We start from the raw sequence: 27,809 nt of genomic DNA, 5'->3' as shown, positions 1-27,809 counted from the left end.
TGTTCTATTTGCAGTAACACATACTTACAATGCTTCATTTCCTTCTGATTAGAGCCTTAAACTTCAGCTGCTTTTTGACTGCAGCGTGTAACGCCTTGTATTAATGTCAGGGTCATGCACTTATTATTCATCTGTACAGTGCCATGCACTTCAATGAAATTATATACATAATAATAAATAACAACATTAATCTCTGTGCACCACCTTGAATTTCATTACTGTTGTGGAAGGTATATCTCTGCAAATAGGTTCTCTAATTTTTATACCTTTTAGAAAGAGCTGGGGCTCTCGCCCTCTACGCTAATTTAAATGTTTTATTTTATTACCCCTAAGAATTTGAATTGTTCCCCTCATACTAGCTTTACCAGCTCACAAGTTTTAAAGACATTTATTTTACTGACTTTTTGGCTTGGCAGACAATCCGGTATAGTTCATTTTTTTGACCTAGATTGTACATTAGACTTTTATGACATCTCTTGCTAGTTTGTCTGTCTTTACTGTTGAAATCTGAATACTCAATGAGGAAACATAAAATAGAGATTTATTTTGCTTCATATTTCCTTGACCATGAATTGGTACTGAAATTATCTTACAATGCATGGAAACAAAACAGTAATAACTGTGTTCCCTATCCCCCTGCCCAGGATTCCAGCACTTTGGCAGGTTTTCAACCCAAGCTAATCAATTAAAAACAACATTGATTAACTTAAACAGAAGGTGGTATTGATTGCAGGCAGTAACCTATAAGTAGACGATTGTTTCAGTGTTCATAGGTCATTGTTAGTTACACCTTTAAACTCTGAGGTACATGATCCTGTTATCTATCACCCAAAAAGCAAAGGAAGGTCATAGAGTTAATAAACAATTACATATATTTTGTAAAGTATTCTCATAGAGCCTTCTCATCCAGCACTCGTACTCTTATATAAACTTTTTCACATTTTCTTTGAAATTGCTATCTTTTGCAATTTACATCTCATTTTATAGCTGTATATATACAGAACTGCTGGAAATCAAATATGTTCATGGCTTTTCTACTGAGATAAATGATTAATCAATCAGAGGCTTTCTTCCAACATGGTACTTCAGTGCACTGTTAAAGCAGCTATGTGTAAAATTAATGACTAAACATGAACAGAGTCAAGTGGGAAAATTCAGGACAATAAGAATATTAAATAAAACACATTGTGCACCAAAGAGGCTATTAAGACTTTATATAGAATTGTTTTGACTTGTTTCATTTTCATTCATCTCTTACTCCCTCCGTCCTCCATATTCATGTTATTCAGAGAGGGAAGGATAGGATGGATGAATTCTTACCTAATAGACTTCCGAGGTAACCCCAGTTGTCTTGCTGCCTGGGAAAGATCGACACTGCAAGCCACTGTCCTACCTATTCGTGTTTCCCATAATTACTCTGTTCACTTCATCTTCTCCCTCAGAAGGTAACTGAAACCACCCATTTCTAGCACAGTCTCATCAGCTGAAAAACAAATCACTTTTTCCATTCTAGAGAAAGAACTAGAAGACGCTATTATTTAAACCAGGATGAAAAATTGATTAAAACAACAACAACAACATCTTTTCAGTGAAATGGTGTTTCTATAGCCTATCAGGAAACAGATAGAGACAAAGTGGATTTCTAGTTCATTCACAACTGACCTATAATCCTGTGCCTCTCTAGGTTGGTTGGGGAGCTAGATCTGCTGACTGTAAGGTGTTCATCAGTGTTTGTCTCTACACTGTGTAGAGAGCTGTCTCTTTTTCTCTTTTTTTCACCTCTACATTTACTTCTTCTTATCTAAGTGCTGGAAAGTGCCATCATGTCAGCTGTAACGTGTCATGAAGAAGATTGTTTCTTGGCATTTGGTTTTTCAACCACTGTAGAGCTTAAAAAATGTCTGATGTTTGTGTATCATCCCTTTATAAAGGAAATTCATCTGTCAATATTAGTGTTGCAGTCTTCTATGAAATCATTAAGACTTCACCGTCAGCAGACCTCAAAATATTTAATGATATAAGATTTTTCTAATATTTGCGCTTCCCATGTGAAGCATGAGGGAGACAACTCTCAGGCCAAAGCAACAGTAGTAATTTTCAGTTCTGCTAACAGCACTTTGCTTATAGAACGACTAGTAGCTGGTAAGTTACTTATCCACTTAGCACACACAGGAGGTAATCTATTAGACAAGGAGATCCAGGTTTCCTTCCTAAAAGGTACTACAGTTTGGGTAGGTAAAAAGAAACATCAAATCCAGATTAGATTTCAGATCCTGAATTTCAAGTTCAATCAGATTTAAAACATTGATATGAACACTGGCCATCCTATTCCGTGGCCCTTTTTGACTGTCAGCCACTGCCTGCATCAAAGAAGAGAAGAAAATTTCTTAGCAAGTCATGTGAGCTAATGTACCAAGGAAAGTCATCATCAGTTTCCCATCTCATCCCTGCATGTCTGAGACTCTGAAAAGAGGTTTTTAGAGAGAAGTTAAGATATTCTTATCTTAACATTAATTCCTTAATCGTAGTTCAAAAAGTGATTTGGTTGTCCACTAGCAGATGATTAGTGCCACTTGAAATGCTCCAGGGCATCTGAGTCGTCTGCATAGGGTTAATCATACCTGTGAAAGATCCAGGCCTTTCTGAAGCAGCAGGTGGAAATCACGCAGGATATGTAAGGCTGACTCAAATCATACCAGACGTTGAATCAAGCCTTTTTTGCTTATTTAGAACACCTTTGAACAGGTCACACTCTTGCCTTGGGTTATATTAGATGGAAATTTATAGCTTATTATATATATTAAATAAAAATATATTTATTACTACATTAATTCCAAAGAGAAGTTCTGTGCCACTCTTCTAGCATTTTTAGTAGAAATACAAAAACATTTGTGGGATAATTTCTTTAGATCTTGCTCTCCTGTTATCTGTGAACTAGCTTGTAGTTTACATAGCATTTGGCTGACATAAGAGAATGTGAGATGTAGAACAAAAAGTTGTGGTTAGTTTTGTTTGTTTTTTTTTAAAGAAGCCCAAACTCACTGCCTTTCAAAAAGATCTGGTATTTTTTACCATATTTGACTCAGATAGAAGCCCTTTGGCCAACTAGATAGCTGGCCCTGGATACACCAGTCCAGAAATTTGTTAATATGCCTTAGAGTATTCTTGTACTTTCTCTGTTCTTTGAAACATCTTTGCTTTCTATCTCTGTATTCAACATTAAAATCTTTCCATAGCTGCTTCCTTTTCTTGGTTTAAAAGAAAACATTTAATTTCATCGTGAAGCTTGCAATAGTAATCATATGAAGAAATAGCTAAAGAAGTAAAGTTGGTCTTTTGCAGATGTTCAAGAGAATTAATTTATTAAGAGTGTATAATTTTTTCCAATTGCTAGTATAAATACGTGTTTCAAAACAGAAGACAAAATCAGACATCTAGCTGAAGGAAAGCGTGTCTGTGGATAATAGGTTTGAGAAACTGTTTAAGGACAGATTATTCATGAGAAAACACTAATTTCATAAATCTGCAAAAATTAGCTGGTCCAAAAATAGTATCTTAAATTGCTGTTATTTGTTTTTGGAAGATACTTTTATCTATTAGAAAGTTTCTGCATGAAAGTGAGTTTTAGTAAACAGACATTTATTTATTTATTTATGTAATTTATTCCAGTTTTCAGCCTTGTGGTCTGTCTCAGATAAATTGTTTTGAGCTATGTCAGGACTAACTGGAAAGCTAGTAGAAATGTTACCATTGTAATATCTGAACAACTTTGCAGTCTTTAATGGATTTAATCTTCACATCAGGAAATACTCCTGTGATGCAGAACAAAGCAATTATCTTTATATCATAGAGGGGCTAAGGAGCTTGATCACGGATATGTCAGAAATCTGTGGTAGATCAGAGACTGAATTTAAATCTTGCAAGAGCTAAAATTTTCATTCTGCCCTTCATGTTTTTGTCCTCCCTTTTATATGTTCCTTCATACTCTCTCATTGTACAGACATGTGGAAAACTAGATGGAATTTACCCACTTGAATATTGGTGGTAGGATTTATGTCCCAAAACTTCAAGCTAACAGAATACGTGTAACACATCATCTGTGCTTGCTCTGCACTCACTCTGACTGATGGCTAACCTCTGTGAATATCAGGGTAATGACAAAGTGCACCTGGTATAAGTCTTTTCAAGTCTTTGTTACACACAGCTTTGAAAATACAACAACGTATGCTGCCTAACATTATTTGATTATTACTTGATTTTATATGATTACCCTTCACATATCAAGTTGACCCTATGTGTTCAGCTTTTGTAAAAAAGACCTGACATAAACTCTAGATTCTGTTACCTACACATAATCAAAACCAGTTTGGTTAAAATACCTTGCATAATGACATTTAAAATATTTGAAGCTAGAGAAGTAATAGGGAATGGATTATTTAATTTATGTAGGTTCTCCCAGCTTCCTAACCCCAAAGCTCCATTGAATTTCTTTCTTCAGCTTCCTGGTATACAGACAGGCTCAATACCTGCTATACTTTTCTGCTCATAGAAGTGAAGATAAACCAGTATGAGCTTTCTGTACTTCAGGAGCTGAAGACTAAACATGCATGTATTACTACATGCTTTCCTTTTGATGTTTTGGTCAAAAAACATGAAGAAGGTGTGACATTTAATTAAACCTGAGTAGTCAAGTGCACATCTGTCCCCATGTATGCTATGAGAACAGCAAAAAGCAAAGGAATTGCCAGTCATTTACATGGAAGAATATTCAGTGAATTTCTTCTATGAGGTGAACCCATCTTACACCAGCAGTGGTGAAGTAGTATTCATTAAATCTTTCTATATGATCATTCCTACCTATATCCCCCACCATACACTTGAAATTACTGTCCCCATTCATGACCAAGGTAAAATTAGTAAAGGAATATAGCCAAGTAACGTCATTTCTCTTAAAGCTTTAGACAAATATTTTTTGAGGTGAGATGATGACTATGAGATGTTAGTGACTGTGCTGGTACCTGACTTCTTAGGTTTATGTGGGAAGTTATATTTGTTTACAAACCCGTATTCCTGATCTTATTCTGGATTCAGGTACCATTCGTGATCTCAGGTCTTGCTGTCAGACTCACTTACAAATCCGGGTTTGAAGCTTGAAGGATTGTAGTGAGTTAGTCTTGTGAACATTACATCAGGGTTGTCTTAACTGTGGAGAACAATAGGCGAAAAAACTATGAGGATGCTTGTTTAGAAGCATCACTCCAGTTTGAAGCATTTTGATAAGGATTAACGCACAAGGTGAAGGGTAAGGCAAAACCTTTCAAGTACTGGGTTTCCAGTTATTAAAAGAGAAGAGCCGGTGAAGGAATTAGAAAGGAGTGACAATTCAAAGAAGCAGACGAGGAAAATATTTTTGCCATATAAATTTGTTTATACAGCTCAGACAGAAGTAAGCTTTAGTAGGTAAGACAAGAGGAGAAACAGCATATGAATTTACAGCTAGAGAGAGGGATAGGAAAATGAGGCACAGAGACTTTTTATGAGAAGAAATACAGAAACTATGTTGTAATGAAGAGTCAGAAGTAACAAACAGGATACCTTGATTTTGAACTTCACTGACACACAAGATGAAAAGGATGGTTCATAGTGACGGAGAGGAGTAGTAGTGGGGAAGAGGGGGAAGAATCTGAAGGGGTTCTGTTAATTAACAGTTCTGTTTTTGCAACCTGAGATTGTCAGAGCGGCTAAACATTCACACAGAGTCAGAAAAGAAGGCTGAAGTTTTAGGTCAGACAGAACGGAATAGACCTGGAGTACAAAGGGCTATGTCAATTGTCAACATGGATATGGTGGCTGAATTTCTGTTTGTGGATTAGACTACTCAGACGTGAAGCACGGAGAGGGAGAAAATGGGAGGAAGATCGCAGCCCTGAGAAACTGAAACCAAAAGTTAAGGAAGAAGCCGAAAAGAGAGCATTGAGCCCTGCAGATGGCGAAGAAGAAGATCCTAACAAAAGGAGAACAGTATTTGAATATCAAAAATCTTTTATCAAAGGCTAGTCTAGAAAAGTCCAGGAGGTAGGGTATGAAGTGCTAGTTCTTAGATTTGGCTATAAACGTTTGCAAAAAAAGCTGACTAGCCACAGAATTGATGGTCAGGGAAGAAGGTACTTCCCATCGTTTTGCAAATATTATGGTCATTCATCCATGTGTTTAACTGACACATTCTTACCAAGTTAGGAACATGGAAGGAATACATCCATGTTGTTAAAGAACAAATGACTATTAAAAGAATAGGGAAGTTTCATAGGTTTTAACTTCAAGTTAAAGTCCTTCATTACATTTTCTCTGTCAACAATGTCCTGAAGACAGGATGCTGTTTGTACAGAATTATTACAATGTGAGTTCTAGACATTTTCTTGGGTATTCTTGGTAAACCTCTGTGGTAATTGCACTTGCAAATTTTCTTAATGGTAGTAATCATCTAGCAAAAAATGTCAAGCTTTGCATGGCCACATTTTCTCTCCCCGTGTGTTTAAAGAGAAAATCTCAATTTCTGTCAGATGCTGTAGATTTGCCACGTAACTGAAATAATCAATAAATTAAATCAAATCACTGCACTTTAATACTGATTCAAGATAAAAGGTATGTACAGAGTAAAACTTTCAAAGGGAGGTACCTCCAGTTGGAACCTGATAAACAGCTGGAAGGCATATCACCTACAGAGGGGAAAAAAGAGTTTGATGTTTTGAGGGGGCCACATAATGCTACATTACCTTACCAAAGCTAAGCAATTTAGAGTGTAAGTGAGCAAAGATTCTCCACAGCCTTCTAGCAGCCTGTTTTTGTGAAGAGTACCAGCTAGTGATTTCCACCACTTGTAGAAAACTGGTTTGTACTGCTATAAGTGTTAAGAGTAAGAGCAACTGAAAATGTGTCTCTAGATACTTTTTCAAATGCATGCATTTGTATGTGTTTGCCTGTTATGGAAGAAGAAAACTTTTTTTATGTTACCAGATTTGGAGAGGATGTCATAAACTCTTTGGACAAAGCAATCTTTTGCTATAGCAGCTTACGCTACAGAATAAACATATTATACCTTGTGTAGTGTATATCATAAGATATGATTTAAATGAAAGGTAGTGAAATTGAAGTTTCAATTTAGGAACTTGAGTGTATTGTTGTGAAAAGCCTAGTCAGTTATATTTATAGTTTCTTATTTTCACAGGTGTAAAACAGTCTAGGAACCTAGGGATCCCTCATGCTTTATGCAAGTGCAGTAGGTATTAGGTAACAGGATCAGGCCCACAATTTGCTTTTCTTAAAACGTACAATAAAAATTAAAAATAAATGCCAAATGTACAAACTACAAAGGTGAAAAAATGTTGTATCTTGCATTTTTCTACCTCCTGTGGCTAGGGACAGAATGCAGACAAGCCACAATAATGTTTTTTATTTCTACTGTTCAAACCATATTAATGAGAACATCATTTTGGAGAACTAATTATTTCTATTTGTCTTGTGTCACACTTTCTAATTCCCCTATATTAGCACAGCCAAAGCAAATTAATTGCTTTTCCAGCAGTTGAACCTTGTCCAAGAATGAGCTCACATTCCCTTCCAGTTTTGCAGTTTCTAGGAGTGCATTGTGTCAAAAATTTCTCTTGATACTAAACATAGCCCAGAGAATATCTTTACAGATTTCTGTTGCTGCTCACTTGATGAAATTTATAAGTTTAAGTGACCCACTAGGAAAGATAAAGTTCTTAGCTGCAAGATTATACATCAAAACAGTTAAAGTGAAATTAAAATTAAATGAATGAATCTCACTGAAGCAAAAAAAGCAGTAATTAATGGTTCCCTTAATTGTCTTCATAAAATATTTGCATGGGTCTAATTTGCATAATTTGCATGTATTAATTAATCTTTCAAAGGAATTTTGTGCTGAGAGAAGCCAAAAAATCTCTTTGTTTTATTTAACATCTAATGAAATATTTATCTTCGTTAATGAACTTCTCATCTTCATTAAAATAAAAATTGCACAAGTTTGTATGTTTTAAATGTTTTTATAATTGAAGTATACAAAAAAATCTCTTTAGACCTACAGTATCTGAAAAACAAACACATTATTGCACATTCTGTGTCATTTTGACTACGGCAACACCCTATTTACTCTACCAAAAGTTTTCAAGGGGTTTTAACTTACTTCAATTTCATGTTAATTGATGATAATTTTTTTTTTTATTTTGCAAGTAGAGATGACACGGTAAACATTTTGGTATTTTTTATTATTGTCAATTTGTGATACATAACAGCTTTTATAGAACAGATATTATGTATAGAAAAAGAGACTAACATCGTAGGTTAAATTTAAAGTACTCCAGGAGTTTGTACATGATATGGCATTAGTTTATACTCTACTAGACTAACAGCTGAGGAAAATCAGTTTGTGAGTTACTGCCTGACATTTAATGATTGAACCTGGAGTAAGACTGATGACAGTAACAGTTATGAAGGACGGTAGTGGCAGAGGACCTAGTTAAATGACAGGTTGCAGTGATCAGCAACTTTGAAACAGTATCCAAAACAGCTAGACATCCAGAATGAGAATATGCAGTGCAAAAAAATCAAGATTAAAGGTTTGTACAAAATGTGAATATGGAAGTGTGAGGAACGTGAAAAGAAATGAAGTACTTTGCAGAAAGCTATTTCAGTAAAAAGAATAGGTGTAAGAGGACGATGATTAGTTTTTCGAGGAAAGAGGTGAAGGCTATTACTTAAAAAGGAAACCACCTAGAATCCAAAGGTAGTGTGTCAGCTGCTTAATACTGTTGGAAATAGTATCTGCGGAGAAAGAATAGCAAAGCATGGCTAAAATAAAATAGCTTCTATACAGAATGTTAACACCGTGCATAGTAAGATTTGTGAAATGGAGGTTCATTTTTTCCAAGGTTAAGTGCAATATTATTGTAATAATAAAAGTATACTTGAAACAGGAAAATGATTGGGAATTTAGAATACAAAGAAGCTGTATTTGCACAACAAAACAGCACAATGGGATTTGTACTCTTTTTCAGTATGCCTGCATATGCTTAAATCCTTGCACAGAAGTTTATAAACACGTTGATTTGTTGGAATTCATTTTAGATGTGCAATAGCTTGGAAAGCCAGCCCTGCAGAGATAGAATAGTAGGAGTTGTTTAAGAGTGCTTTAAGATACAGCATTCATTGTGTAGAAGAATTTAAGCAACAGGAGATTTAAGCTATCAAGTTTGTATAGAGTCATATATTCTTTATTACATTATCCTATAATTTTTTCAACTGATAAGATAGAGTGGAACTTTGCTGATACCATAATGGCAGTATAGATATTGCTGTGTATTATGAAGGTGTGGAACTACTGGAATAGCTGCTGAGGCAATGTAATTATCTATAAAATACCCAAACAATATCAGTGTGGGGGGATATGTTTCACTTCACACATTTGTGGGGTAGATATCTTTATCTGAGCTATTTGGCTGGACTCCTATTAAAGTCAATGAAGAGTAATAGACGCATCTCTGTCTTTGAAGAAAATGATTCATACCTTCCAAGTTTCTTCATTTATTACAAAGGGAGTCTACAAAACTGACTCAGACACAGCCATCTACAGTGCAGGTGTCTGAAGTTAATGTATGAAGCTCGTCTGTTGTGTATTTTCCTTCTTCCTTGCCTCAGAATTCCAGCATCACTTGTGACAGTAAACACACTACGAGCAGCTGCGTTTCAGTCACTTCTTGTAACTGCTGATGTTGGCAATGAGTAATTGTGCATCACTTCTAGAAAAATACCCACGCCTGACAATTCCTTCTCTGCTTGGTATAATTCTGTAATGTTTCCATACTGTACAGTTCTGAAAGTTGCATAAAGTGTGGCCCTCAAATGTAGAATGGATAACTTGAATTCTGCATTAATCCTGAAGCTCTGCAGCATTTATTTCAATTTGATGCTACCGTAGGAAGCAGAAGTCATGAAAAGAGTCTAAAGAAGCATTCCAAAAACTCTGAAATAAGAACAAAAGTGGACATAAATCAGGAGGTAGAAAAAGAGGTAGATGAAGTATCACAGAACTCTGAAAGGGAAAATGGCTTTGTATTACTACTATAGTTGCATTGTATTACTCTAACTGTATTACTGTCTCGTTATAATTTGTAATGGACAAGTAGTAAATGTTTCTCCATTTAAATTTAGTTTTGCTTGCAAACAAGACATGGGGTGGGATTAACCTGATGAAGCGTAAAGTAGGTGTCTATTTCTCCTTTGTCTATGGAAGGAATATAACTAGAGTACCCTGCTGTAGACATCTACAAACAAATTTAGTAAAGTCAGTCAAACAGCAGAAAAGCTGAAGAGTTTCTGGAGGTGCAAAAGTAATTGGGGGGGGGCTGTGTTTGGTTTTGCTGTGCTTTATGGAAATTTTTTTTCCATTCAATAAATTCATTTTATAGCAGAGGTTTTAATTATACTCCAAGATAGTCTAATCGCAAAGGAAAAATGTAGCATCTGATGCAGCAAAAGAAGTATATGCTGAGGAGTCACTGTTTTTGCTCATTTCACATTTTGCAGTAAACAAAGAATCAAGTGGATAATACCAATTTCACAATTAAAATGGTAGCATTTGTTTGTGTTGCTTATATGCTTTAGGTCTGATGCTTCGCTGTTGGATGATATGGTAAAGAAATAGCTCATTTTGCATGCTTCAGTGCATTTTTAACCAATGCCTTAAGCCAGAACCAAGTCTTTATGCAGGCTTTATCTACTGATTTCTTGATGGCAGCACCGATGCTTTGGTATCTCACAAGGGTGTTGTGAAACTTAATTAATGTTTGTAAAGTATTCTAGATCTTGGATGAAAGGCACAGTAGAAGTTCAGTTATGTTATTAACTTCTGCTTTTATATTTTCTTTGGTGACTGATCAGAATCCCAGACATTAGAAAGTGGCAAAGTGAGGAAATTTCAACTGTTATGAACTAATTATAGTTAGTTTCAAAGCTAGTGCAGGGAAATAGATGGAAAAATATTTTATGGGATTTAGTAAGGAAATATTTGGTGGCTGTAATTTTTTATAAAGGCAGCCTGCCTGGATTTTCATATGAAAAAAATTTAATACACTGACTTACCTCAATTATTCTATGTTGGATCAAAAGGGGTATATTACTGAGTGGCAACATTTTGGTGTCATAGGTGACGGTCTCTCTTTTATAATCCTAAAGCAACTGTGGGGTCAGAAATCCTGTTAAAAGGAATGAGAGTTCAACATTCAGTTAATACATTCAAGAGGCAAACAAGCAATTAGACTTAAAATGTAAATAAAACTGTACAGTGAGATTGTATCAGGCAGGCAGTACTTTGAACAGTGTTACGAGTTAAGAAGGCAATCACCTTCCTAAAATATCACTCTGACTCAATTGCTCTGTTGCTTGTATGTCAGTTAAAAAAAAAAGGAAAAAAAAGATCCCCTTGCCGTCAATAAAGCTATATTAATCTAAACTAGCTGAGGGTCTGATGGATGAATTTTAAAGTTGCCAAAGATTTTAGTGTTTGTCCTTGTCTCTTTGCCAGTACGAGGAAAAAAAAAGACAAAACGTTTTTGTGTCCTTCAGAAATAGGAAATATTAATATAATTTTATTTTAAAATAAACAAATTCTTAATATATATTATCCATATAAATGCCTCATTGCAAACCAGCAAAGCAACCAATTACTATGCTAAATCTATTTTAATTCAAAAAATAGAATTTTCTAGCAGTTTTTTTCTAGCAATTTTTATATTGATATAATTAAGAATGATACCATAAAATAATTTAGGCTTTGTATAATTCAAGCATTCAGATTTCCCGTGGATTTGATTTGGAACTTGACGTATCTCTTTTAGTATCTCAAGTTTCTAAGAAATAAAAAAAAAAAAATAAATAAATCAGCTAAGAAGAGTAAGTATAAAGGAAGTGGAACTAAAATTAACACATTTGGAAGGAATACTTAGCCAGCATCACATTCCATCTATAGCTAAAATTTGCTGTCAGCATATATCTATAGTAAGTATTCTTCCAGTGAACTGCCAGCTGGCTTGTAAAGAGGAAAATCTATTCTATAGAATAGACCGTTAGCTTTAAAAAGAAGTCTTTAGCTTTTCAACCCTTCACAGGAAGTATTTTGGTCATTGTAAGGTTCCATAACACCTGAAGGACATCCTGGGAGACAGCAGCATATATAATGATAATGTGATGTCATTTTGTTTTTCCTGGTTGAGAAACACAAAGTGTGTATCAGTAATGGTAAAAGGAACATTTTTTCTATTATATTCTTGTCAACCTTATATTTTAAAAGTGATGCAGACTCTAATAGCTTAGGAAAAGCAGCAATAGCATAATAGTGTGTTTTGTCATGGACGTTCGAAAGGATGGATCACAAAGTGCTACCGCTGGCCTTGGAAACAAAGTGTTATGAAGTCAGGACGAAAAAATTTACAGTGCTGGTTTATGTGCATGAAATTAGAATAGAGATTGTTAAAAAATATACAATGCTGTATTAGATAATTCAAGTTTTGACTTGTTTGTTTAGTCTCTGTGTTGATTCTGCAGATTTTGCCTGTGACAAACTGTCGGTGCAACCCTTGCATTAAAAGACATGTATTTTTCATGATATTGTTTCAGACTGCAATATGCTGGCTACAAGTCCTTTCAAGTAATCAAGCTATATTGAATACAAACATAAAATAAAAAGCAGCAATAATTTGATCTCATTTTTAGCTTTACGCTCTGACTCAAAGATATACACTCGTAGCCATTGAAGAGAGCACAGTACGTTTGCACATTGATAAACTGAACATAAAAATATTGTGGTTGGATCAGACTCCTTGGCTTCACTGGAAATACTGGAAGCATCATAAAAGTGGTATAACTGACTGGAGGATCAGTTCCATTTTCAACCTTATCATCAGATTTGTTATGACAATCACAGTTACTATCGCAGCAGTAACTGTGCCATCCTAAGCAATCTGGTTCCCAGTGCTAAAATATTTAAATGCTAAAACACTATTAAAACTTGCAAAAATCAGTTCTATTCCAGTTCCAAATGGGCAATAGTTCCAGAGTTTGATCTTAAGCATTCAGTGCATGAGAGTCCTAATTTTAGGAATTAACAACTAAGGTTTCCCTGTAGGTTTTTTTGTATTCTTGCATACCCTGAGACTGTCTTAGATTTTCCAGCTAGAATTATCTTTATAGCTAAGTCTATTTTACCAGGCCAGATATTCAGCAAATATATTCAGGATATATACTCAGTTCTTGCCTCTCTTCCTACTAGCATGGCATAGCATTAGGGATAGGACTAGATGGGCTTTAAAATCCACATTTGCAGGCTGTCGTGTCACAAGGACCATCTTAAAGACCATTTTGATACCTCTCTAATCCTGGAAGGCTACACCAGAACTGAGTTCCAGCAACAGAAAACAGAGCTGTTTTGTGCCTCATTTTACTATTTAATGTACATACGAGGGAAAATCAGTTGCTTTTCTATGAAAATCAATTAATTTTATTTTCGTGTTGTGGACTCTATTCGTTGTATTATATTAGTAGCCTGTTCTGAAATTATTCCAGTTTAAACTCACCTTGAGCATGTGTAACCAGCATTGTGAACATTGTTCCAGGTGAGGTCCTGTAAGTGCAGTAATGGCATACAATGCCATTATTATGTTGCTGTTGAAAATAAGCAGTGTAGATGGAAAGCTGGCAGGGGGGGAGAGAAAAAGCAGCCATGAAGTAACATTTTTCATTTCCTCTGTCTTCACAAAATCACACTTCCAAGCAAGAAAATTTTACACTTAGATGTTTTGCACAGGTCATTTCTTCTGACTCCAAGGTAGTCCCTCGATCCCAGAGTCACTGGTTAAGACTGCCCTGTGGTTTAATTTAGCCATTCTCTTTCCTCTTGCTTACTTTCTGATGATGGACCACGGTGCTAAGTTCTCTCTGGGAAAGCATGCTGCTTCCATATGGTCTGGGATTTCTGTAGTGGGGTGCATCCAGGACACAGTCTGTCATGACATGCTGTTTGTTCTGGGGATCTCTACTGGCAAAGACACAGAGTGGTGCCAAATTCAAACCACCTGGCCCTAAGGCTAATGGAGTTTTTCCTGGGAGGGTAGAATAATAATTTTGAAGTACCTGTCTCAAATTATGTTACCACTGAGAGGGAATGGGAAAGGTTGTCTTGTCAGTGCAGTACTTAAATGTGTCTATGAAGATATGCCCAAGATGGAAGTTTACAGTCAGTTAGGGGAACTAGTTTGAATTATGAATTGAAAAATAATCTACCTGGGCCAGCATTAGCACTTGCCGCAGAAACAGAGTTCCCTTGTAATTTAAAATGCTAGTATTTTTCATTCCTTATAGAAACAAAAGCATTTTGCTTACATACTGCTAAACACCATATACACCTTTCAGCTTGAAGTATTCCTCAGATTTAACAGGAGCTGGTTTTATTTCAGCTTCGTAGTTGTGCCGCTCATGCTAAGCCCTGGATGCTGCATTAAGGTCTATTCATACTTCTGTGTGGTAGTAAGGGTTATGTGTGGCTTCAGTTCATTGCTCATTTCTTAGGGCATGACTTCTGGTTTGGTTTCTGTCACCTTGACTCTTGTTCTGGAGTGGACTGGCTGGTGCCATTGTCTTCCGTAAGCTTACTGTCATACAGAATACCTAAAAGCAGCAAGCTTATATTGCATATGCTTTGACATCCCATGCATCCTTAATAGATTTTCCATAAGCTTGCCACAGTGTAATCTATCTGTTTTACAGCCTCATTCCTTCCTCTTCTGCATGTGACTATTTCTGCATGTTTTGCATTGGGCTGTTACTCTATTTTAGCACACAGCAGAGAACAAGGATGTTTGGGTATTAAAGAAAAATGTGGTGTTAATGTGATATTGATATTAGAATAAGATTCCACACATTCCAGAATCAATGTACGCAGGCTAATGTAAGTAGTAAAGCTAAATGCTTTCTTTAAATGGCCTCTATTTTCCAATAACCTTTGCAGCATTTGAAATGACATCTCAGTAACCAGCATTACAGAAAAGCCAGATCATACTCTTGTATTAATTGTGGGGTTTAAATCTAATGTGAAAACACCAAACACTGGTCTGCCTTTTAGTTATTGGGGTATTACATCAAACGAAAGTTATTTGTTTAGAAAAGAAGTAGTTTCTACAGAAGAGAGAAGGAAGTTTGTGATTCTGTGAATCGGAAGAGATGCTCTGCATAGGAGTAGGTATTAGATAAGTCTTTTCTTGTGTTTTTAAAAGTAATGTGGCCTAAAGCTCTACAAAAGATAATATTTAGTAGAGCTCGTCTTCATAAATTATTTGTATATGCTGAAGGAAATGAAAATCACATTATCTGGTGATGGAAAAAATAGATTTGTAGTACTAACCATGGCCACAGCTATTCCTAGTAGAAAAATCATGACCCATGCTACTTTTTCCAGACTTTCATAAAAATCTTTATTAATCCACACTTTATTATGTGATCTGTTATTGTAAACATATGTATCATGCTAATACTGTTAGCTGCTAGTTCAGTGATGAAGACAATCTCTGTGTGTTTCTGTATGTGTGTGTATGGAGGATAGTTTTTAAGAACTACTAACCTGCGAATGCTTTTACATAGATATTTTCTGTAATTTGATCCCAACTCAGAAGCAAAAATTGCTGGAAGCTCCAACAAATGCTGGTTTATTCAGATTTCATTTTATGACCATTTTTTTTCCTCTCCAGAGATAAAAATGATTATTTTTTAAGCCTGTTTGAAGATTAGCTTTATGGTTGATATTTTGTATTTAAGATTACTTTGGTGATGATGTTTAGTGTAAAAAAGGGATCATTTGAGCAAAGCACTATGGCAGGAGGCAAAACTGAGAAGAAAAGTGGAAGGAAGAGCAATCAGGCCAAAGAGATGAGTAGTAGTTTCTGTTTCCATCAAGACTTCACAAGAAAAAAAAGAAGATACCAGGCAGAAACCACATTCCAATGCTTAGATCTCAACTCTTTCTCAATTTTATGCTATCAGATCTAAGGATGCTTGTAGACTGGCTTGCTAAAAAGGAAAAAAAACAGTTGTTATATTTTTGAAAATACAATATCAAATAAAGCACATCTTTTTGCAGAATTTAAAACTATTCCGTGCAGAACAGATTGTTCAGCACAATAATTATCCGCACTGTGTTACAAACAGCGCTGAGCACAATGAGCTGTGGAAGCTCACAAGCTGATTGTATTTAGCTGTGACTTCATCCTTTAATAACTTTTCCGCATGATTTTTCAGTTGAAGGTGTTTTGGTTTGGTCTTTCTGTGTTGTTGTTTTTTTATTTTTTTTTTTTTTTTACCAATGGAAGTGACACAATACAATGCCTTAGAGACTCAGGTTCAATGCTTGTAAGTAATCAGTTCTGTTGTCTTTCTTTGGACATGCTTTTGTTCTGTTTATATAAATAGAAGAAGGGTTACTGAGTTCATAAGGCAACAATAAGAGACAGTGTGATTTTTTTTTTAATCTATTTATTTCAATTAATCTCTTACCTTGCCAGTTCAATCTTTTTAGTGCTCAAAATGGCAAGCTCTGTGTGTTCTATATGGTCTTTAAATAATAGAAGGTGACATATTCAGGTAGTCCTTTGCTTTGTTGGTTTACAAAAGACCAGATTGATGACCTTTAGCTTGCTCCCATGGTATTCAGTGAGATAATGAAAATATATATTCATGATTAAAACACATGATAAAATTATTGAAAGAAGACCCTGACAGTGTAGTAGTTAAAATGACTACAAAAAAGGTATTTAGACATGCTTTTTTATACATCTGTTTTGGTTTTATGTCTGGAAACTCAGAAGTAGAATTAAAATCTCCTACGTATAAATTACTGTTTTAAAAAGAAAGGCATTAACATCTCAGTCTCCTGAATATTTGCACTGAGTATTAACACAAATATATTTGTACATGAATGTTAAGTAGAGAAATGAAAGGTGTATGATTAATAACAATATGCAAATTTGAAACTAATTTATTGGTGTTACACAAAGGGCAAACTAGGATAGTGTTTGACCAAATATGTTTACATACTTCATATTTGCGTGAGTTTATTAAACATGCAGTGTGAAATCACCCATCTTTGCATAAAAACTGGATAAGCACTTTTTTTAAAGAACGAATTGCTCAAATTTGAAAGCCTCAACAGTTGAGTTGCTTTCCTACATCTCCTGTACTCTGCTCTGATTCTGCTTGGGAAGGGGGCAGTGGATCTCTTCATGTTCCCCAGTACCATGATCTACTTTTGCTATCAGTAACAATGTCAAGACAGTATATATCCCTCTGTCCCTCCTTTTCAGCGTTGAGCTGTAAAGCTTCAGCGTTCTGATTAACCTTGTACACTGGGAGGAGTCTTTTCCCCTCACTACATATTGTTTTGCATTTTATCAGGAAAATTACGGAAAGTTTTGTTCGGTTGATTTCATGTCTGCATTTTACGAGAGCTGGGCTTTATGTTCTCAGATGCACTCTGCAAACTCTGAAGAATCAACCTCATCATAAATGATTTTCCCATGATTAAAAAGTTAGACTCCCATTTTCATCTTGGTGCTTCTCTGGAAAATAAATCCTCTTTTGTCTCGATTTTGAATAAAATATATGAAAAGTATACAAAAATGTATTTCATCCTTAATTAGCTGCTTCCTTTAAGTTTTTTGAAGAAGGGTTACAATTTGACCAAGATGTTTTCCATCTGTCACAATACGCTTGCTTTTATTTTGACTTCCCATTGCTGCCTTATCAAATATCACATGAATCATTATCATTTATTTGCCATCCCTTTCTTTTGTTTTGTTTCTCTTCCTCCAAATGATTAAAACATCAGGTTGAATAAAAGGTTAGAAGTACACTGTGATTCACATTTGCCCCATCTTATTAAAACAAATAAACCTACCAGTTACATAATTTAAATGTGCTTGAGCTGTGGCTTGCAGATGCTTTTATCAGCTCTGGGCTAAAGAGGTGGTGTGCATTCGGGCATGCATGTACAACTGTTCTTTGAAAGGGACAAACCTCATTAGATTACAGGTGCCTGGAAATAACTTCTGAGAAAATAGCTGCCATTTTCAATAAAGCTACTTCCTAACAGGAAACACAATTTATTATGTTCTTTAGCACAAGTGAGCAGCTTTTCTTTTGTTTAGCTGAAAGTAGCCCCAGTATATGTCACAAAAATTTTAATCCTTTTAATCTGTGGAATGAGGGTGGATCATACTCTTTTTTGCTCTAATATTCTAGCTTATAAAATGTTGAGGAAAAGAGTTGTAACGATTCTTAAGTTACGGAATATATGTTACACTGACTTACGAATCATTTCATTTATTTGCCACGCCATCGTTTCTTGCACAGAGAGTACGAAATGCTCCATAATTGCCTCAGCTTGCCAGAACTGAAGTTAGGAGTTTTTAATGGCTGTAGGGTGTGTCAACAGTGTGTACATCCTGAATTTCAGTACACAGTCACTGCTGTCTTTAGTGATCTTGTCTTTGAGTGGCTTGTGCTGGGGATTTTGTGTTGCAACACGTGGTTTTAAAAGAGGACTCTGAGCATAAGTCTGCTCAGTCACCAGCAGTGGAGATCGGCTGCAAATGGATTTTTATGAGTCAAGAACCTATTGTTCCAATTAAACAAGTATGTGCATGTGGTTTTTTTGTTGTTAGCGATGGGTTTTTTTGTTATTGGTGCTAACGTGGTCCTTAGAGATCTTGACTAACACTTCTGTACCTTGCTAAGGACAAGAAAACGGCCTAAAAAACCCTCACCACCTGGAATCTCTGTTACCTAGAAAGAGAGGGGGAAGAAAGAGGGAAGAAAGAGAGAAAGGCTAAGAGACAAACCAGAAAACCGGAAGTGGAGTCACAGATAATTTCAGAGTTAAAGTTGGGAATAAAGTTCCCAGCCTCTCTCTTTTGGTTGTGTTCTTACTAACGAGAGAGAAGCTAATTTAAAGGAGGTGCTCTTTACGTTGAAAGCACAGAGAGATCAATAGATTAACAATTCAAATGTCCCTAAGACCCATTTTGAATGAAGATCAGCTGATATCACTGGCCTGTGCACATTTGACAAAATTATGTTCACTACAATTAGAAGTCTAGTGACTAAAATTGGAGCTGATTTGGTGTAAGGTTTCCTGGGTCATGGGCTGGCATTTACAGTTCTACAGCTCACAAATTATGATCGTAAAAAATAGCAACTAATAATAAATTAATAACCAAAAATTTATCCAAACCTCGACATCCTAACTATCCAAAGCTCCCACTGAGATTTCTAATCTTATTGTTCATTTTCCTTCTCATACATTATTTTGTCCTTTTTTTCTTTTTAACCTGGAGTCTGTGGATTTCTTTCTTGTTAGTTCTCTGTGACATGCTACCATATCAATTTCTTCATTTGTTTGTTTGCTTGTTTTCCCCAAAGCCCCTCACTATAGCAAAAACTTTATCCTATTACTGGGCAGAGTTTTCCTCAGGAGGCTTTTCTATGACAGCAGTTGGCTGAATTAAGGTGTGACACCACACCTTTGATGCTGATTTGCAGATTTTCATAATCCAAAGACTACAGTATGCTCTGATGATGGTTGTGATGATCACTGTTGTTGTGTTTATTTTTAAAGCAGCTCTCAGCATACAAACTAAAATAAGATATGTTTGGATGGCAAATAACCCAGTGTGACTTGCATTGAGTGGCAGAAATACATGCATTACCATCTAATGGATGATTTATTTAGTTTGCAACCTAAAACCAAACCTAATATTTTCATAGATTTTTATCACTTTACATGGATGCATATTAATAGGAATAATATTTGAGTGGGTTTATGTTTTCATCTCAGAAAACATTAGACCCATAGACATACTCACTACCAGCTGCCCACAGAACACTCGTGTGAATCATTCCCCAGCTGACATCTCTGTGGGAATGCATTTCGAGACATATGATTTGTCTCAGCATTGCAAACTTTTATGTCAGTTCCATTTGTTTGTTTTTTTTGTAACATTTATGACCTTTAAACTGTTTGGGCATGTTCATTCAAAAACCTCAAAATGAGTCTGTATTAAAAAGGGTTGATCTAAAAGAAATACTCCCTCACTCTGGCTAGAATTTCTGTCATATCAGTTCCCAGACAAAAACAAATGAGATTTAGGAGTAGTGGCGTTTTCAGTTTGAGTTACTAGCATGAGCTTGTGTGATCTTGCTGAACACTGCCATTTGCAAAAGAGCAGTTAAAACAGATGACAATCTGCTAATCATGCAGATTATCATCTTCTATCTAGAAATTTATCAGTATTTTCCTGGTTTGTGTTTTTGCTTGACTTCCTGAGAGTGAAAGGAAGTTTTATGTTTTTATATGGTATGCCTGGTGTATGTTCTTGAGGAGTGGCTACATGAACTTCTCAGCTACACACAGGCACATGCTGGAAGAGATATATAAAGCCTAAAGAAATGATTTCTCCATCTTCTCCCAAACTCATGATTTGAGAGTGTGGGGGGCAGTTCTGCAGGTACTGTGACTTTTTTCCGTGATGACACTACAGGTTCTAAGGAAAAGGATATTCATTTTTGCACCTCATTCTTTCATAACTAATCTTGAGAAAACAGAGGAAATATTTTGCAATTCTTAGCAACTTTTGAACACCTACCAAGTTTTACTTAATCACAAATTGCTTTATCTATATCATAACATGGCAGGATTTATTTACAAGTTGATGTGTCTAATGTGCTGCATTTTCCCGTATGCTAGGGGAATTAGTCAAACACACTAATAGAGAATATATCTGTTTTATAATAAGCCTAGCAATGATACTAGATCAGCTGCGAGTTCCTGTATGGCATTTTAAGGCCATTACCAATATAGATGATTTAATTGCACTTTTAATGGTCCATCATGTAGTTATTTGAGGAACAGGAGGATTTATGCTTATTGTGTATATCCCTCAGAAAAGTTTTTAAGTTATATAAGCAAATATCCTCTTATGTTCTTATGAAGATGCATTGGAAAGCTGTCCATTTCTGTTATTGTTCATTGTCTGTGGATACAGAATACAAGATCTGATAGTGTCTTCCATTAAAATTGAAAAACCTCCTATTGACTTCACTGCCAGACTGGGTCCTTAAGTAGTGTAAAATAGAGCTGACTTTTGAAAATGTACTGCTGTTCTCTGCAGTTCGTTCATCTTTTGTTGGCTGCTACAAAGATTCTGCTTCCTACAGCTGTATTTTTAATTGAGAATATGTTTTAATAAATATTTTATTTTAAAAGGTATACGGAGACCTAATGTAGTAAAATAAAATAGAAGTTACTGACTGTAGGTTATCTTAATGTTTAGGTGTGGGAATTATGCATAGCACTCATTAGCAAGTGTGCATTCACGATAGCCAAAGTGCTGGTATATATGCCGAGTAATTCTCCTACAGAGGTATCCAGACAGCTTTAGTGCTGCAAATGTCTGTTGTGTTTATTCAGTATGTTCAGGAGAATTATATGCAACTATAGCCCATAGTAGCTCTGGCTATCCTGTGCCTGATGCAGGTTTTCTTTTGAGATGGTTTACCAGGCCTTCAGTTTTACCAAGCTCCATTTCAGAGATTCCTTCTTTCTCTCCTGGATTCCCATGAGCATTTTGGTTGCTCTTCATGTATCAAAGAAGAATAACAAGTCTTTAAGTTAAGGCCTTACTCAATTTCTTTCTATCTCTCTTCAGTGCACAAAGACCATAAAAAAGCAAAGAGAATGTTGAAAGGATTCTGAGTGGAAGCACTCTAAGTGGGAGGAAAGTTATCATCTACTCTGCCAAAAAAAGCTAGGAATGTAAAAAAGTAGGGAAAACGGACAGCGAAATGTAGATGGGAGAAAGTAGCAAAAGGGGGTACACCCCAGGAGCTCGCAAAAGAAAACTAGTGATGGAAAACCAGAGGGACACTAGATGAGAATCACTGCGACAGAGTGAGGGATTCTGCCGTTTCCTTTTTTCCCCTGCAGTTGTGAGAAATCAGACAACAAAAATTGGAAAGGGATGTGCAGAAGGGGTGAATTTTTACAGCTGTATGTGATGCACATTTGTCTGCTTTCAAGTTAAACTTTCCTTTCTGTCAACAGTTACAGTAAGCTTCTGGAAGTGATGCCACACTGTTCAATGATAGCCAAGCATTTAAAAAATGTCACCACTTATTTATATAGCATCATCTCACGCAATTATTCTCCAGTGTGTTTAATATGAATTTTAAAGACTGATTTGGAATAAAAAGGTTAGACTAAAAAAAATGAAACAGAAACAAAAACCTCTGAAACCTTATAAATATTTGCTGATTTCAATGGGACCAAAAGAAGGGTTTCGTGCAGACTTCAAGACTGGAGATGCACCTTGTACTTCTGGGTGTGTTATGTTCTAAAATATAAGTAAAGTTTCATAATTATGCACTGTGGAGGATTAATACGCTTCAGGTTGTGCTTTACTCACAAGGGAGCAATGCTTTCTGTCCTACAGAAAGACTGGGCCCAATCTTGTTTAACTTCTTCATCAACGACCTGGATGAAGAGTTAGAATGTACCCTCAGCAAGTTTGCTGATGACACCAAACTGGGAGGAGTGGTAGACACACCGGAAGGCTGTGCTGCCATTCAGCGTGACCTGGATAGGCTGGAAAGTTGGGCAGAGAGGAACCTGATGAGGTTCAACAAATGCAGGGTCCTGCACCTGGGGAGGAACAACCCCACACATCAGTACAGGCTTGGGGCAGACCTGCTGGAGAGCAGCTCTGTGGAGAGGGACCTGGGTGTTCTGGTGGACGACAGGTTAACCATGAGCCAGCAGTGTGCCCTGGCTGCCAAGAAAGCCAAAGGGATCCTGGGGTGCATCAAAAAGAGTGTGGCCAGCAGGACGAGGGAGGTTCTCCTTCCCCTCTACACTGCCCTGGTGAGGCCTCATCTGGAGTACTCTGTCCAGTTCTGGGCTCCCCAGTTCAAGAAAGATGAAGAGCTACTGGAGAGAGTCCAGCGAAGGGCTACAAGGATGGTGAGGGGACTGGAACATCTCTGCTGTGAGGAGAGGCTGAGGGAGCTGGGCTTGTTCAGCCTGAAGAAGAGAAGGCTGCGAGGAGACCTAATAAATGCTTCTAAATATCTGAAGGGTGGGTGTCAGGAGGATGGGGCCAAGCTCTTTTCAGTAGTGCCCAGCGACAGGACAAGGGGCAATGGGCACAAACTGAGGCACAGGAAGTTCCGTCTGAACATGAGGAAGAACTTCTTCCCTCTAAGGGTGACGGAGCACTGGAACAGGCTGCCCAGGGAGGTTGTGGAGTCTCCTTCTCTGGAGATATTCAAGACCCGCCTGGACAAGGTCCTGTGCAGCCTGCTGTAGGTGACCCTGTTTCGGCAGGGGTGTTGGACTAGATGACCCACAGAGGTCCTTTCCAACCCCTACTATTCTGTGATTCTGTGATTCTGTGATTCTGTGATACAGGACAGAAAACTAAGAAGTTTTTCTGTCTGTTTCCTGTTTAAAAAAAAAGGTCTTTGTATTGCTGTGTGAATAGATGTGTGTAAGATGTTCATGTTCCCAGTGAAGAAAAAATCACTTTATATTTGTAAATTAGGTGAAACTATGTTCTCTTCAAGTTCTTCTAGATCAGCAGTTACTGGCTAGGTGAGCTTATTGTTTCTCGTGTTCCCTCTCCATCACACATATCTCACTTAACTATATGCTTCTCACTTGGGTGGAAAAAATGTTGAGAGAGATGTGCTTACATCTTTAACATAGTAATTGTTCCGTTAATCTCATTTATGGGGGAAGGAGGCTATACTTCACTGATACCGATTAAATATCCTATACTGGATTCTATATAAATAGCTACAAATGTGCACAATGGTTACATTACATGGTATATTTAACAACATAGCTAAATCAGAAAGTATGAGCTATGCCGTTAGTAATGGGAGTACTAATGATTGCATGCAAAAAGATTTTTGCTCTGCAACCATGAAGGAAATAATTGCTGTTCAGCGCTATTCAGTTAAGTTTGCATATCAGTAAAAACACATGCACAGAGGCTCCACCTACATTCCTAGCGCCTTAGCAGTGAGATGAGTGCAGCATATATTAAAGCTTTAGAAGCTGTTACAGTATTCACAACTTGCAAAATGTGTGTCATTTTTAACGGAGTTAATTTGACCACTGTGAGAGAAAATCGCAATGGTGATGTTCAGGTTTTGTTTTTTTTTTTTTAATTTTAAATGTAAAGTACCATAGGTGGCATTTTACAGACTGATGGGAGGACTACTTCTGAAGTTTTTAATCTTGTGTGGTTTTTATTCTTTTCGATTCACTGCAGATATAAATACATAAAGCAAATGTTTGTTTTTCATATTTTAGATGGAAGACTTTATTTGAAAACTACTGTTATGTACTGAATTTTTCCTGCTGAAGATACTTGTGCTACGGTAAAGAACTTTGCAGTAAGACGTTCACTCATAAGGAGTTCTGTGGAAACAAAGCGTTTTCAAGGCAACTTCCTCAACTTCATTTATCAATGTTCTTCAAAAATGTAAAGAATTCTGCAAGAGTGTCCTCCTTTGGTTATCTCCTGTGGCTCAACCCAGAGACCCAGAGAATGTTTGTAAATGTACAGTAGCACTCTTCTTACAGTGAAAATCTGCATCTCTGCGCCGGACTATTGTATCCAAAATTACAGGCGAGTCAGAACAAGGCTGAGTATTCCCTTTTTCAAGGAATGCGGACTCTGTCCTCCTCTGATGATTCTGTATTTGAGCACATCAAATGATCCTTCCAGCGGTGTCCAAGTACACTTACAGACTGTTATCTCATACTGAAACCAGCAAGACAGCTCAGAAATGAACTTGTAGAGGGCATAAGAGGATTCTTATTAAAAAAAAAAGGAAAAAAAAAAGGTAAAAGAAAAAAAAATTGATACATTCAGTTTTCAAACGATGATCGTGGGTTTTCTTCTAAAGACATTTTTCCACATGCTTTCCAAGAGACCAACACATATATGTTAGACTACATTAAGTGAAATGGATTTTTGTGTAAGTGAAAAGAAATGCTGAATGTAAACAAACTGTTTTACTGTTCACAAAGTCTCTTTTCCTAAAATAAAAAAAATACAACAAAAAGAGTAATAATTTCTCAATGTAGACTGGCAGGGGTTTATGAAATAAAAGACTTTGCTTCTTATCAAATTGTTGGTCACATGTACAGTATATAACACGAATCACACAAGGAAGGTATTATGTATGCAGTAGAAATCTAGAGTTTAGGAAATGAAAATTTTAGATAATATTGTTTTGTCACCCTGTTGGTCAGAAAGACACCTTTCTAGTTTTAACGCATGCAGGCATGTAAATATTTGTCCTGGAGTCACAGTATTACTGAATGAGATCTTAAGCATCTGGTAACAAGTCAGAATTCTGTATCAGCCACTTTTATTTGTATATTGAGCCCTGGTTAGTGCCCTGACTAGTGCACTTTTAAGAATGGACTGTGGCTGAGCAGCAAGTCAAAATGCCAGAAATATTTTTATATGTTAATGTCATATTACGTCAATGTTGCTAAAAAAAGAAAACCTAACAAACACTTGATGTATCAGTCCAATTCCACGTAGAACTGAGTGATACAGTTGAAGTCTGTTGTCCCTCCCACCTAGTCTTAGGGATGGGTGGTTATGTGTTACTTTCACTGTCTTTATGAAAGCTACAATATGTGTTTTCACCTTTGTGCTGATAACTGGAAGTAAGCTGCAACACAGTGCTTATTACATTAATAAAAGTTACGTTCTTTGCTTTGCCTACTTTTGGGTTACCCCTTTAAAGACTGATTTTGTGAATCAGTGCTATTACTGTAAGTTTTGTGATTATGCTTTCTTCATCTAATGTTTTATGCATATAAAATATTATTTATTACATGGAAACGTATCAAAACCTTAAATGTCTAAGACACCTAACTTAAAGCAAATATTTCTTTACAAGTACTTCTGATTGGATATTAATATTATTTTGTCAAAAAAAAAAAGCTAATGTTTTGTAAAACTCCAGCACTGAGCTTCTATAGTTTGTAGGTCTTCCTTGCAATACTGGTACACGTTTATTTTGTGCAGTCCATATTTACTCCACCACAATCCTTTTTTAACAATAGAAAGATGTATATACAAGTTCACATCACAGTAATTTTTTTTTAAGAAATATTGAGCAATATTTTTCATTAAATATTGTTACCTAATACTTTGTAGTGGCATTATTTTCTAACCATGATTCTTTCATAATTTTCATAGTTGCTTGAAAACATGGGATTCTGTACTCCAGTTTTTTCATATGCAGTCTTTAAAGGGTTAACAGCTGTAAAGTTAGATGGACTTGTGGCAAGCTTTTGAATCATTCATATCTCAAAGAGAATTAAAAGCCTACAACTGAAATATGTAGTAGCATCTACCATTGCTCTGCTCCTTGCATAGAGTCACCTATAAGTAGGTTTAGTAGTTTTACAGTATATACATTCAAGACCTTTGGGAATGCCTCAGTGTTTGGCTTGGTACATAAATGGAAATGTTAAGGATTAAGGGGGAACCAATTTACAAGCTGGATGTTTAGAAAGAATCTTGCTAAAAACAGTGTAAATATTACAGACTATGAGATGTTACCATCAGTTGAATTTTTTGCCCCTCTTTAGTTTTACAGGTTTTGGGTTGGTATTTTGTTTTTTTGATTTGGATTTTTTTTGGCATAGATTATGAAGAAAAGTTGTGCTCATGTTATTGTTTATATGCTTTTGTAATCTTAAGATATTAATGTCTAGTTGTTCTATATTATAACCACATTTGCGCTCTATGCAAGCCCTTGGAACAGAACATACTCATCTTCATGTAGGACCTATGAAAATTGTCTATTTTTATCTATATATTTAAAGTTTTCTAAAAATGAAAAAAGGTTATTACGAATTTTGTTGTACAAAATCTGTACAAAAAATCTGTTTTTACATCATAATGCAAGAATTGGAAATTTTTCTATGGTAGCCTAGTTATTTGAGCCTGGTTTCAATGTGAGAACCACGTTTACTGTTATTGTATTTAATTTTCTTTTCTTTTCAACAATCTGCTAATAAAACTGTCTGAAATCTCCCTGTGACTTTATTTACAGTTCATCTTTATTAAATTTTCTGAAATGTATAACATCAGAGGAATATTTACTTTCTAATGGGAGACATCTAAAAACAACATAAGTCAGCTCTTTGTAATGTGAGGAGAACAATGCTGAATGATTTTATTTAACATGCAACTGCTTCTATCTCTAATATGAATTACTGTGGTGAAAAACATCATAAAAGCACACTCTGTGGTTATTGTTTAACAAGCAGATTTTCCATATTTTTTTTTCCTGCCAGCTAAGCAAACTGCCCCCATCTACATGATTTATTTATGTACATTTCTCAGTTTATGAAGCTGTTATTTGTACCTTTTTCTTTTATATTGTGATATTCCCATGATTCTTATTTCACAAAGCTTTGTGCTGAATAATGTAAAGTGGACAGATTGATGGAACAAAACATATTATTCCCGTAACTACAAAAATGCAGAAGTAGTCCAGTTGGTTTTGTCTCACATCTCCTTCACTTGATAAAACACATTTAGAAACTTTGGTATACTAACATGTTTTGTAACAAACAGCAAGTATTTAAACATTTAAAC

At 36.0% G+C, this 27,809-nt stretch overlaps 1 protein-coding gene across 6 annotated transcripts in view; it reads left to right on the top strand.

Moving 5' to 3' along the window:
* DACH1 (dachshund family transcription factor 1) overlaps positions 1 to 27,242 on the top strand; it is a 370,281-nt gene extending 343,039 nt beyond the window's left edge. For all 6 annotated transcript variants that reach the window (XM_075422872.1, XM_009937957.2, XM_075422865.1 and 3 more), the window contains one exon: positions 24,488 to 27,242. In XM_075422872.1, coding sequence (XP_075278987.1) covers positions 24,488 to 24,525 — 38 coding nt within the window. In that variant the 3' untranslated portion in view covers positions 24,526 to 27,242. The remainder of the gene's footprint in view (positions 1 to 24,487) is intronic.
* The last annotated feature ends 567 nt before the right edge of the window (positions 27,243 to 27,809 follow it).

The sequence above is a fragment of the Opisthocomus hoazin genome, chromosome 1 (genome assembly GCF_030867145.1).
Source record: "Opisthocomus hoazin isolate bOpiHoa1 chromosome 1, bOpiHoa1.hap1, whole genome shotgun sequence".
Taxonomy (NCBI): Eukaryota; Metazoa; Chordata; class Aves; order Opisthocomiformes; family Opisthocomidae; genus Opisthocomus; species Opisthocomus hoazin.
Note: the sequence above shows the minus strand (reverse complement) of the source record. Positions and strands in the feature narration are given on the sequence as shown.